Genomic DNA, 12,737 nt, shown 5'->3' on the forward strand with positions numbered 1-12,737 from the left:
AAATACATTTAAAGTATTGAAAGCAACATAAATGACATGCCATAACGTTTTACTATATACTGTAGTTTTCTTTTTACGATTCTTGACATTGATTTCCAGTACTACTGTAGGCCTCCTAATGCATCCAGAGAGCTTCAAGCGATTGCCTAAGGTTTGCAAATTCCACACCTGGATGGGAACTGCAGCTGCATTCTGACAACCTTTCCATCACAAATTATAATTTCATCAGCAATGTGCCCTTACAGCAGACACAGCTCATTCAAAACACTGTCTCCATGGTAACTCTTGATAGCGGCTTGTTTGTTGCTAGAAAATGATTACTTTCTGATGGTGCAGTGGGACGCCCACCCCCCATGTGTGTTTGTGTGTATGTATGTGTGTGTGTGTGTGTGTGTGTGTGTGTGTGTGTGTGTGTGTGTGTGTGTGTGTGTGTGTGTGTGTGTGTGTGTGTGTGTGCGTGTGTGTGTTTGAGAATCAGCTCTGTCGTACACACAATGCACGTATAGTAATCATTTATAACATTGTGATATTCCAGGACAAACTAGAATGTATATCGAGTTCAGTAAAAAGAGGCATTCGCAAAAAATATTTTTATCATAGGCCTACTCAAGGGAAGAGAAGCTCTGCCAAAGGTTTAAAATCTCTATGTAATTAGTTTGTCATGTATTTCTTTGTCTGTATGTTGAGTGTGTACAGTATATTGGTGAGGAGGGGAATAGTAAGTTTAGCCACAATTCTTTGCAATATTAACTGCATTTCATGTTGACATCAAGTCCATGGGGCAAATGACATTTCCATGTAGGATATCTCTCCTGTGAGCTTTGCCTGAGTGAGTGCTCACCCTGTCTAATGATGCTTCCTCGTGGCTCTTTAAATGTTTCAGTTCCTACGTGTTATATGGCTAATGGCAGCACAGGAGGGGCTCTCTGCCTGTGGGTCAATGTACCTGTGTGTGTGTGTGTGTGTGTGTGTGTGTGTGTGTGTGTGTGTGTGTCTCTGTGTGTGTGTGTGTGTGTGTGTGTGTGTGTGTGTGTGTGTGTGTGTCTGTGTGTGTGTGTGTGTGTGTGTGTGTGTGTGTGTGTGTGTGTGTGTCTGTGTGTGTGTGTGTGTGTGTGTGTGTGTGTGTGTGTGTGTGTGTATCCATGCAGGGCCTACCACAGTGCTAGGCTCTCAGAGGGGTTTATACTCCCTCTGACAGCGTAAAACAGCTGCACCCAGCTTCCTACCCCCTACCCCTACATCCTGCATCTGTGACCTTATTTCCTATTTACCCAAATATGCAGAAACACATGACCCCAGCATCTTGCTCAATTAGCCTTCAAACAGCCCTGTAATTTCTCCACATATTAAACACATCACAGTACACTCTGCAGCACACATATAATGATTATTTCCAAGTCTGTGTGAGCACGTAATATATAACCACATTTCCTTAACTACATTTCCTTTACTGCAAATCCTATCTAGACTTGACAGATCTTTTTTTAATCTACTGACAAAGGAAATTGAACACTCAGCATGCATAGTGTCATTTGATCAGCCATGTTCAACCTAGAGTTGTTTTCAAGAAGAATATTGGACTGTTTCTTGACAGCACCCAAGTGCTATTCGTCAATATGAATGAGGGCTTCAGATGGCAAATGAGGTTACCATGCCAACCACCTTTCTTATATGATGTGAAATAGAATGTTCTTCCAGTGATCGCTGTTTGCTGTCACAGCCTTAAACAATGCAAAACACACTAATGAATTCATAAATGAGCATATCGATCAAAGGGAAATTACTTTGATACAATTGAACTTGTGACAGCAGAATAATGTGTAAGAGAGAGAATTCTTCCACACTGAGTCCATCAAGATTACATAAGCATATGCATATTTACAGAATGATTTACAGAATCAGCCAAACAGGACAATTTCTCATCACACCTGCCATTACAGTTTGTGACAGCCAATCTTATTCATAGAAAGGACACATTAAATTAAGTTTTTAATGTATTCACAAAGTCTGACAATTCTTCTGTAACATAGAGAAAATACACTTTCAGATTTGCATTATAGAACGATAGGATCTGTTTTTGACCAGAGTTTAATTAGAGGGACAAGCTTGATTCGTTGGATGAGTGTTCAATTCCCTCCATTCATTCAATCCATCTGGAAATAGCTATGTGGTTATATTCCTTTCATTTCAGTTTCCTTCCCCCCCCCTTCTATTTGATGTTTCATTAGAAAATAATGACTTTCCAAAGTAGAATGCCTTTGATATAGCAATTAACCACAACCAGCAAGGGAGGGCAGTAAGTGAATTTCAACCTCCAAACTCAAAGAGCAGTCCCTCATCTGAATACATTAGGCTTAGATGAAATTAACATTCTCAAACAGACTCAGTAATTTTTCATAATATTAATTCTACCCCAGCACTAAAAAATTGTCTGCTACATTCTAAACATAGTTTTCAGGCTATCCTCCATGTTATTTGGACAAATAATCTCTTTCTGAAGTCTCTAATTTAATAAAGTCTTCAAGCTAAAGACATAGTGAAATCACATTCAATAACGTATTAAATTTGTATTTCACAACCCCCCCCCCCACACACACACACACGTCTCTATTGATCAAAACATTATGTTTTAAATCAATGTTTAAAATAACGGTGAAAATCATTACATTGTTGTTGTTTCATCCCCCTAAAAGAAAAAGAACAACAAGGAGAGAGATGGAGATTCTTTTGAATCCATGGAGCCTGTTTAGAACAAAAACAATAGCCTGGGCAGGAGGACACAGAGCGAAGGATGGAAACAGGACTACGTTTGTCTGCCAAATATGACAAAAGAGGAGGCTTACTGTGCAATCTGTGAGACACTTTTAGGGAAGGCTAGAAAAGTAAAATGTGGATTGCAACCATTCATGTGATGACATGAACGTTGAAAGGGTGAGCCAGATTGAGTTTATATTAATCAATAGAAAACCAGAAGAATGGTGATAAGATCTGGTAATCTAATCACTGCATTGCTGTGATGCTTTTTCCCGTATTGGAAAAGAGGTGTGACAAAAGCTAAGAGGAACATAATAGCCAGGATCTTGAAAGCTGCATTTGTGGCTTCTCTGGTTATAATATTAAAGCCAATCTAAATATCTGTGTGACACAGTTTTCAAATTCATCTCATACATATTTCATAAGAGCCTGAAAATGAAGGCATACAGGCAGTGGAATCTTACAGCCTAATTTTAGTTTTCATTGTCTTCAAATTTCCCCTCAACTGTCTCGCATAAGAATTTTCCATTTCTACTTATTTGATGCTGAATGAGAGCTATATACGTAAGTGTTTGTTTGTGTGACCCTGTTTTGTGTGCTTGAGGTAAATAAAGCATGTTTATCTTGCATTTGCATAATCATTGTGTATACTAAGGAGGTGACAACCAAATGACTAACATTTATGAATTCCAGTCCTCACAGAAATTACTACACAATAACCTTACTGACAGTACTCACAATAATACAAAAATCTCCAAACAGTATGAAATAGTAATGGTAGGTTATTAGTCATGGTAGGTTATGCAGTGTAATACAGTATATTCTGCAATATATTCTTTATTAATGTTTTCACTATACCATATATCTAGCTTGGTATTTTTTTCATCTGTCATTTGGACAGTAGTTCAGGCCTATACCGCCGACAGATAATGGTCAAGAAGGCCTAACTGAGACCCTCTGTCCTCTCCAAACGTCCATAGTTCCATCCCTTTACCCATTTAGCTCCTGGCCTTGACTCTTCCAGTTCACCTCGCTGTCTCTCATCCCAGAGGATGTCAGGCCCTCCCTCTTTAGAGTGTCCTCATCAGAGCGGAATCAACCTGCCGCTGACACTAATAAAGAATACCATCTGTGCCTGGCAGGCGGAAGGAAGGAGGCGAGTGAACCAATGAACTTCTCTGCTGTGTCTCCTCTCTCCCCCCATGCCACTGGCTCCCCTCAACTATGTCATGATGAAAGGGGAAGAGTGCAGGGGTAATTAAATTCCAGCTGGGGTCAGGGGCAACCCTGATAGCATTATCTGTAACAGGGTCAGACGGGACATTATGACTGTGAGGTTCAGAGATGCCAGAAACTAATGGTAGCAGAAGCATACTATCTTCTAATTGCGCCATCTCTCAGACCCATATACCTATATAGCTTACAGTACAGCAATATGAGCACTTCTGGGGAGGCAAATGGCCTCTGTTCTCAGGTAAGCCTTACAATTGGCAATAATATGCATCATGTGTTATTCTATAAAGAAGAATTCTGATTACATAAAAAAAGAAGCCTACATGAATCTCCGGTTCATCCTTCATTCTCTGTCATGAACAAGTGAGAATCCACATTCAGCTTAAAATCAAAAGGAATCCACGTGTATTTGGGATGTGATTGGTTGTTATTGTGCTGCCATCTGCTGGTTGATATAACCCCTTACATATCATAAGGTACTCATGATGGTTCATGGGTTTTATTTTTTATTTTTACAGCTGCATTATATGTTTCAATCAACTGTTTTAGAGGGATGTATACACTTAAACTTCTTTTTCTTCGTGTCCCCTCAAATTCTCCTAAAATGTGAATCAAATTTATCACCTCATGTTGGCACCATTGGTTGGCACCCGGCACAGTGACTAATACACTTGAAACGTTCGCTAGATTCCGCATCCTGAATACGCCCTGGTTGAGAGAGTCGGGACATCAGCCGAAGTCAGAGGAAAAATGACTAAGACCAAAGAAGCACGAGTCTAAGATAGCCATTAAGCACACTGGCTAGAAATTGTACGTGACGTGAGTAACCTTTTTTACGAGACCATTGTCAAATGAATGGCTGTGTTCCAACATGCGTTCTTGCACTTTATCTACAGTGTATACTGTACTTGGCATACGCTCTCGGTAGAGTGCAAGAACGCATTTGGAACACAGGCAATGTTGCTTCCAGCTACTAGGCTATGGCTATAACTTAGCCGTGATACTTCTACAAGATATGGCTTGGTAAAAGTCATTTCTAAGATAAGACACTGTCATAATTGTGACAGTGGGTGATCAGAGAGGTGTTGTTTTAAAACGATTTATAAATAAATAAATACATATATCGAATGACATAAAATATTGTCACAAGTTCACATCCAACTATCAAATGGATCGCGTCGGAAAAGGCGGGGCTTCAGTGCGAAGCAATCACGTTGACCAATGAGCTCGTGTTCTACCATGTAAACAGAAGACATGTTTGAGCTACATTGTTACAATATTTATTCTGCACAAAAAAGATTGGTTACAAGTTCCAGCAGTGACATTTCTGATGATTATAAATGTGAGTATGTTTGTATGAGTATAGAATGTACTCGTCTTTTATTCTACTCCAGATGTGTCATCTATTGTTTACATCCTGCAGATGATGTGTAATTCGCATTTCTTCCACTTCCATTATGGCACCAGAAGCATACACTGAATTAGTGTACTACTCTGTCGTACTCACACTGAATTTATTTGTTTTGGTTACAGCAACATGGAGGAGATTCTGAGCAAGCTAAAGACTCTGACTCCAGATCAGTTACGGCAGCAGGTCATTGGGGCAGGGCTGAAGTGTGGTCCCATTACTGCCACCACCCGAGCCATCTTTGAAAGGAAGCTGGCCAGAGCCCTCCAGGAGAAGCCAGGAGGGGATGGCAGTAACTGTGGAAGTAGCTCCTCTAATGAAGAGGCAAGAGGCCCAACAGACAGAGAGGAAGGGGCTTCTGATCATAGCTCAGAGCTGATATCACCAGCCAAAGAAGGGATAATGGAGAGGGGGGCTGTCCCATGCAAAGAGACAGAGGATTTGAGTCAACCAGAGTCTCCCCCTGTATACTACGGAGTGTGCCCTCAATGGGAGGATTCCATGGTCAGAGACGGTAAGACCTCAATTAATGCCTGCTGTGGGCAATGTAATTATTATTATTTTTTAAATGTTTGTTTGTTTTTGTTAAGTAAACAGTATGCTTGAGAGCGATTATATAGGAGCTCAAACTAGTAAATGACAAAGTGTCTTTGTCATCAGACAAAATCCATGTATACATGGACAGGAAGAAAGCTCTGAGAGCCATGACGACAATGAAAGAGGCCAGGTTCAAGGGCTTCTCAACACGAGAGGAAGCAGAGAAATTTGCTGAAGGCATCAATGACCATGTGGCATCAGCCAGCTTAAGCACCTCAGATGGGCCTCAAGGGATTCTGGAACCTGTAGTCCACACAGGTATGTCTTTTTATAGTTAGATATGTTTCACATAGCATTAGCAATAAAATGCTTTCAACTGAGTTAGTGATGATAACACTTACAACATCCATACAAACAACACAGATTTTTTCTCAGGCAGCCCTATCACAGGTGGAAGTTCACCTGGGAACTTGGAGAAGGCTAACGAGTTCCGCAGCCCCCGTACTCAGGACCTGACAGCCAAGCTGAGGAAGGCTGTGGAGAAGGGTGACCAGGCAGCCTTCAGCAAGCTTGTGTGGGACAACCCTCGTTACCTCATTGGATCTGGAGACAACCCCACCATTGTGCATGTACGTACAGTAAGCCTGGCCTACATGTGATCTATGTCTCTTGTCATATCTGTGTCAACAAAATGGGTCACTTCACTGGTCATGTAAGAGAATTCTCTATCTGTGTTGATGTTCAGGAAGGATGTCATTACAATGTCCTGCATGTGGCATCCAAAGAGAACCAGTCTGGGATTGCCCAGCTCCTCTTAGACACCCTGGAGAGCCCAGAGTTCATGCGACTCATGTATCCTGATGACCAGGAGGCCATGCTACACCAACGCATTCGCTACATCGTAGACCTGTACCTCAACACTCCGGACAAAGGAGTGAGCACTTTACTTGCATTATAACAGTGTAATTCATTATTATTTTGGTGGTCAGCACAGCATAGCCAAAGTGTAATTGCATAGCCAAAGTGTTTAGACTAGAGCCATATTGCCAAGCTTAGGGAAGGTGTGTGTTGATAATGTGTGAATGATACATATGTGTTTGTCCATGTCCCTGCAGGGCAATGAAACTCCTCTTCACTTTGCCTGTAAGTTTGGTTGTCCAGACATGGTTAATGTGCTGTGTTCTCATCCTGCCACTGACAAACACCGCAAGAACAAGTATAGCCAGAAGCCCTCCAGTGTAAGTCATATAATGCATGCACTATTATACAGCTCCATTGGGATTAATAACCATTATACAATATTGTCACATGGTAGAGGTTTGTCGGCACTCGTTGTGCCTAACAACTCCCCCTGCCCGTGACATTATGGAATAATCCACAGCCTCTCTGGCATTATTACTGCTTGCGCTGTAAGATTTATTTTGATGTGTCTTTCTTTTTTGCTCTGCGCTATAATACTTATTTTGATGTGTCTTTCTTTTTTGCTCTGCGCTATAATACTTATTTTGATGTGTCTTTCTTTTTTGCTCTGCGCTATAATACTTATTTTGATGTGTCTTTCTTTTTTGCTATATCTATAGTTAAACCATGTTCACTTTATAGGTGATTTGTGAAAGGAAAAACAAAACCACTGATATAAAGAAGAAGATCAAGGAGTATTTAGAGGGTGCGTTTATTTGGCTATCAGTGATGGCTCTCTAATATGAGATTTACTTTCTTTCTTTGCAAATACTGCTTAGTAAGCAGTAACTTAAGACCATTTTCACCACAGATCGCTGTTATATTCCCTTACTGAGGGATACAGACAACAGCTTCCAGCCTGTGATTGGCCTGCCATGGTCCCCTTGCCCATTGGAGGTGGATCTTCATTCATTGGGTTCTGGAGTGGCAGGGAGTCCCATAGACCCAGTCATGACTGTGAGAGCTTACATGGGCCCACTCAGTCCTTCCAAGGTAACAGCATTATTTGAAATAACATTCATTCTCAATAATGTTGAGTATTATTCATTGAAATAATTTGAGTTAACTCATATCCATATTCTGTATAGCAGCCCAGCTCATATTTCCAAAAAACCTATTTAAATATACAGGGAAAAAAAGAGTGCAAGTATTCATCCTTGCTTTCTTAGCTGTGCAAGCTGATAACTGTCTGTCTTACAGGCAGATGAGTTATATAGACGATGGAAAACTCCACCCAGGGATCAAGCAGAGTATTTCCATTGCATTCGGAAATCGGACCCTGACAGGGGAGCAGAGCGTGTGGGGAGGTGAGTGAACAGTACACGACAAAAAGGGAAACATTTTAAACATAACCATAATCTCACTAAAGATGAGAAAATAAATTGTGTTTTGTGAACAATGTCACCATGGCCCCTTACAGTACTGGAAGTTAATTAGTGTGGATAAAGTTAGCGGCATATTATTTATGAGTGATCTCTATTGATAGGGAAATTGCACATGACATGGGCCATCCATGGGCAGAGTATTGGGACTTCCTAGATAGCTTCATTGACCTTTCCACGGAGGAGGGGTTGAAGAGGCTGGAGGACTATCTGGAGAAGAAGGAACATAGCGAGCCTTCCAGAGAAGAATACAGGGGGACAGAGGCAACCAGTGAAGAAGTGAGATCACCTAAAGGTTAGCACTTGCTCAGCAAACCTAGGGCCTTCAGAAACAGTTGTGTACGCTGTAAAACTCTTTCTTATCAAAGTCTTGGTGTAGTTGTAGTAATAATTTGTTCAAGATAGAATACCATTTTATTAGAGCTTCTAGTCCTTCATAAATCATTTTGCTCAATTAGTTTTTTTTCAGTATAGACATGTTACAGTGAAATCCAAAGTAATCTACTATTCATGTCAGTGATGCTGTCATTCCAGAGAAGAAGAAACATAATCCGAACCATGTCCAGAGCAACCACATCTTGAAAGACAACAACTCCCCACCAAAGGACAGGAGCTCTCTCTCCCCTGTGTGCAACCTCCTCCCAGAGTTTGACAAAGCGAGTCTGAAGTCTACTGTTGAGCACCAAGACGAGGTAGAGAGTGAAGAGGGCCGTCTGGCTCCGTCAGTACCGGGGACTGGGAAAGAGGGCCTGGACCTGGGGGATGACAGCTTCTGGAGGACATGGGGGAGGAGCCAGGGGAGGGGGGATGTGGAGGAGCTGTCCAGCACCTGTTCAGAGGACTATCTGACTGCAGACGAGGGCTCCGTGGGCTCAGGCTGTCACAGAGAGAGGGGGGAGAGGAGAGGCTCTGGGTCCTCCAGCTCATCCTACAAATCCACAGGGGACACATCTGCGGACACAGTTGTGACGGCAGACACCCCTACAAGACAGGGACTGTTTATTGAGGGGTAAGTCTTCATTACCTACTGGTGAATGTAACAGTGACATTTACCAATCAACCAGTCTAATTTCTCTGCTGCAATGTAAGAGGCTGAGTAAAATAAAACAATCCTAATGTTCTTGACTAATGTTTCTTGCAGGGTATCTCCCACCAAGTTGGACAGAGACGTTATATCTGCAGTGCATAACATGGAGATTGACCCTGAGAGATACCCCTGCATTACTCAGTGGAGGGACACCATCCTGGCCTATCCCTCGCCACAGAGGCTGAGGTGAGTTAGATGTGTATTCCTCTATTTAAAGCTGTGCCAACAGTTTTGTTTTTCTGTTGTCTGAGATATTCCAGGTGTAGAATGCTGCTGATATTGTTGTTTTTCCCAGCTGGCCAAGTCCCATGGGGAAGAGAAGCTTTACTGGGGCACAGGATGGTACGCCCAGCAGGCTCAGCTCCACGTGGCGTCCAGGCTCCAGCAGCTCCCTAAGCCCCTCAGGCCTCCACAGCCCCTCCCAGAGTGCTTACACCCAGAACATGCTCTGTAGGAATCTCTTCAGGTCCCCACACTGACACCACCACTGTCTGAATGTGGTGAATTACAAATAGTAACTAGAGCGTGTTTGCCAGCATGCTGTACTACCACTACAGTTTCATGGTGCATAGTCTAACAATTTATTACCTATGCAGATACCTACCCATATAACTTTATGAAATAACTACTTTATTGCCATTAAGCAGGTTACCTGTCTTACTTTCCATTTTAGCTGGTTCCTACTCTTGCTACCTTTTTTTGTTGTCCTATGCAAGGCACTGCTCTTTACACTATAACCTTAACTTGGTAGTGGTTAAAATTACTTTGCACTTACAGTATGCTATCTGACTACAACACTTAAGCATGTCCTCATTTGTTGGATAGCACTGCTTACTGTGCAAATTGTACACTATGGAGTAGATACTCCTCCCATTGCCAAATTGATGTATAAGATATTTAAACAATGTACAATATTTGTATATACAATTTGAAATTACAATTCTATATTGTTAATTATTGACTGATTCTGAGATGAATTTGGAGAATTTTTAATTATTGGTAAATGTGCATGTATCAAGAAATCACAGCTGTAACTATTGTTCTGATGTTTTATGTATGGACAAAAAGGCAAACAGATGTACCCAGAGGACACGTCCTCATGTTTATTCATAAAATGTACTAATAAAGAATTATTATAGAAATGTACAAAGAAATGGCACTGTCTGTGTAAAATACAATATTACAAACTTTTCCCCATACAAAATACAGTCACAACAATGATTTCCATAATGGGAAAAACCAGGGAAAAGGGAAAAATTATGGCTTCATAAGATATCAGAGCAGGGCTTCAGGAGGTCAGGTCAGGGTCAGCCATTGGAGGTAAATAGTATCAGGTACGGGTGACTTTGTCTGGGGGCATAAAACCTGAGTCCCCCATCATCCTCAAGCCCACCCTGCCACTGGGTCTGATGGTGATCCAGGTGATGCTGCCGTTGTTAAGGCCCAGGCGCAGCCAGCCTTCTGGGGGGAACTGCAGGGCCCTGGAATAGACAAGGAAAACAACTTGAGAGGACAGTTGTACAGGACAATCAAAGACATTTGAAATGTCAACTTAGACCCAGATACATGCATTATTACACGAGGAAATCAGAGAATTGGAATAGATCTTCAGGCACTGCTGATCACTATATACAAATATGAGAGCATATGAGTATATTGTGGCTTTTCTTCACCACAACAAGTAGCCTGTGAGCCCCCATAGTACTCATCTCACTAAGTAAAAGTGCTCCCAAAACATTGGCTGGGCTATTCTCTTCTGTTTGTGAAAAGGAAGGTGTTGATGACAAGAGGCACTCACCTGCACACAAAGTAGCGAATAACGTTGGCATGACAGACAATGATCTCATAGCTGTCCTCTTTCTGCTTGGCGTCAGCTCGGTGGATATAGCGACGGAAGGCTGCCTCGATCCGAGCTCCATCCTCATGATACTGCCAAGATAAAAGCACCAGTGAGTTAAGGGAAGTTCAATGCAGGACACAGTATTGCACAGTGCCTAACCCTGAACCCAGCCTTGAGAGAGGTAACTGTTACAGGGTTGATGGGATCGGTCCGGACTTTCGGTGAAAATGTCTGTCAAGCAATCTGATGAATTGCTCAGTAGTGGGATCCATCTCAAATGTATGTAATTCACCTCTAATATATTCATGCAGTAATAGGTGTCACTCACCACACAGTCAGGTTTCCAGGAGATCGGTGGCACAGGCTCAATGGGAGCACCCTCTCTAAGCAGGTCACAGCTCATGGTCTCCACCTCTATTACACAGAGAGAGAGGGAAAGAGAAAGAGAGAGAGAGAGAGAGAGGTTTAGTTAGGATATTACTGCATGTCATTGACTTGAGGTTTCAGCTCAGGTAAGAATGATGGCTGTGGTGGGCCTTGTTATTTCTGACCTGGGAGGTGCTTGCTGATGATGTTGGTAGTTTCTGTGGCACGGGCCATGGTTGAGTGGACCATGACATCATACTTCAACCCCAGGGCAGCTAATCGCTGACCAGTGAACTCTGCCTGCTCCCGACCTGTAAATCAATGAATTAATGAATCAATGCTTTATTGGATTAAACCTCAGCCTCCATACTGATAGGCCTACGTTCCAGAAAGTAATACAGACATACCTAAGGGAGTAAGGATCCTCTCCTTGTCCACCATCCCACTCAGGTTGTACTGTGAATGGCGGATCAAGAAGATATGACGGGTGGCTTTGGGTTTGTTGTTCTCCAGCTCTGCCTTCAGGTCATCAACGGTGCTCTCTTTCTCCTTCTTCTTCCTCTTGCCATTGGTGAATGTCAGGGGGTCACGCCTATAAATGAAACATGACAAATCAGATGAGATGGCAAATCATTGATATCAAATGGCCGTTCAGTTTTCATTTTATTGTAAGGAGGTGTTGCACCTTGCAAACTGGTAAGAAGCTAGGGCAGTCAATGTCTTAAACACACGGGTTTTCATAGTGTTGGGTTCAATCACACTGCTCAAAGAAACCTACAGAATTATATTTGGAGCTTACTTATCCCAGTTATTGTCCCAGCCAGTCCCACTGTGTCTTACAGTATAGTCATGGCCTGGTGACGACTGTGGCTGTGCTGCTTGGAGAACACCGAATGCTGTCCAATTTTTCGAACTGTCGGCATGTCTTCTCTGAAAATTATATCCTTTCGATTCTGCCATTGCCACAATAATTGCTGATCCACCAGCAAGCCCACACACCAGCTTCGTTACTCTTCTGAAAGTCATCCTAGCTAAGAAAAGGAAAACAAAGCAATTCACTAACTAACACACCTAAAACCCAACAAATTATTCAGCTTTGAGCTGTACAGATGTAGGAAACCACATGAATGTTGACAACAGGAAGAATTGCGCATGCAGAACAGACAAAAA

The 12,737-nt window shown here is 42.2% G+C and overlaps 2 protein-coding genes across 3 annotated transcripts; one reads left to right on the plus strand and one right to left on the minus strand.

Annotated features, from left to right (window-relative positions):
* The first annotated feature begins 4,691 nt into the window (after positions 1-4,691).
* LOC310804455 (ankyrin repeat and LEM domain-containing protein 2-like) lies at positions 4,692-10,288 on the plus strand. Of its 2 annotated transcripts, none has more exons than XM_083669694.1 (13): positions 4,692-4,806; positions 5,521-5,909; positions 6,056-6,250; positions 6,368-6,561; positions 6,678-6,866; positions 7,048-7,170; positions 7,535-7,598; positions 7,704-7,885; positions 8,093-8,199; positions 8,379-8,569; positions 8,809-9,283; positions 9,416-9,547; positions 9,657-10,288. In XM_083669694.1, the coding sequence occupies exons 2-13, from the start codon at positions 5,525-5,527 to the stop codon at positions 9,838-9,840; spliced, it is 2,421 nt and encodes an 806-aa protein (XP_083525820.1). In that variant the 5' UTR covers positions 4,692-4,806; positions 5,521-5,524; the 3' UTR covers positions 9,841-10,288. The 2 variants fall into 2 exon arrangements, with proteins under 2 accessions (XP_083525820.1, XP_083525821.1); XM_083669695.1 differs by having other exon boundaries at positions 4,708-4,797.
* Positions 10,289-10,438: 150 nt separating this feature from the next.
* Positions 10,439-12,732, minus strand: LOC310804461 (serine/threonine-protein phosphatase PGAM5, mitochondrial-like). The gene is made up of 6 exons (XM_083669708.1): positions 12,367-12,732; positions 11,975-12,159; positions 11,753-11,878; positions 11,530-11,615; positions 11,160-11,290; positions 10,439-10,842 (listed from the first exon to the last, which is right to left on the minus strand). Exons 1-6 carry the CDS (start codon positions 12,591-12,593, stop codon positions 10,692-10,694), a joined length of 906 nt encoding a protein of 301 aa, XP_083525834.1. The 5' UTR covers positions 12,594-12,732; the 3' UTR covers positions 10,439-10,691.
* Between the last annotated feature and the right edge of the window lie 5 nt (positions 12,733-12,737).

Source organism: Argentina silus (assembly GCF_951799395.1).
Source record: "Argentina silus genome assembly, chromosome: 5".
In the NCBI taxonomy this organism is placed as follows: domain Eukaryota; kingdom Metazoa; phylum Chordata; class Actinopteri; order Argentiniformes; family Argentinidae; genus Argentina; species Argentina silus.

What these genes read in the sequence shown, in the direction of transcription:
- LOC310804461 (XM_083669708.1), bottom strand. Translation starts at nt 12,593, where the DNA reads ATGACTTTCAGAAGAGTAACGAAGCTGGTGTGTGGGCTTGCTGGTGGA. An exon ending in GAGGATCCTTACTCCCTTAG is followed by an intron (nt 11,879 to 11,974) that starts GTATGTCTGTAT and finishes ATTGATTTACAG; the next exon opens with GTCGGGAGCAGGCAGAGTTC. An exon ending in ATTCGCTACTTTGTGTGCAG is followed by an intron (nt 10,843 to 11,159) that starts GTGAGTGCCTCT and finishes TGTCTATTCCAG; the next exon opens with GGCCCTGCAGTTCCCCCCAG.
- LOC310804455 (XM_083669694.1), top strand. Translation starts at nt 5,525, where the DNA reads ATGGAGGAGATTCTGAGCAAGCTAAAGACTCTGACTCCAGATCAGTTA. An exon ending in ATAGCCAGAAGCCCTCCAGT is followed by an intron (nt 7,171 to 7,534) that starts GTAAGTCATATA and finishes TTCACTTTATAG; the next exon opens with GTGATTTGTGAAAGGAAAAA. An exon ending in CAGGGACTGTTTATTGAGGG is followed by an intron (nt 9,284 to 9,415) that starts GTAAGTCTTCAT and finishes TGTTTCTTGCAG; the next exon opens with GGTATCTCCCACCAAGTTGG.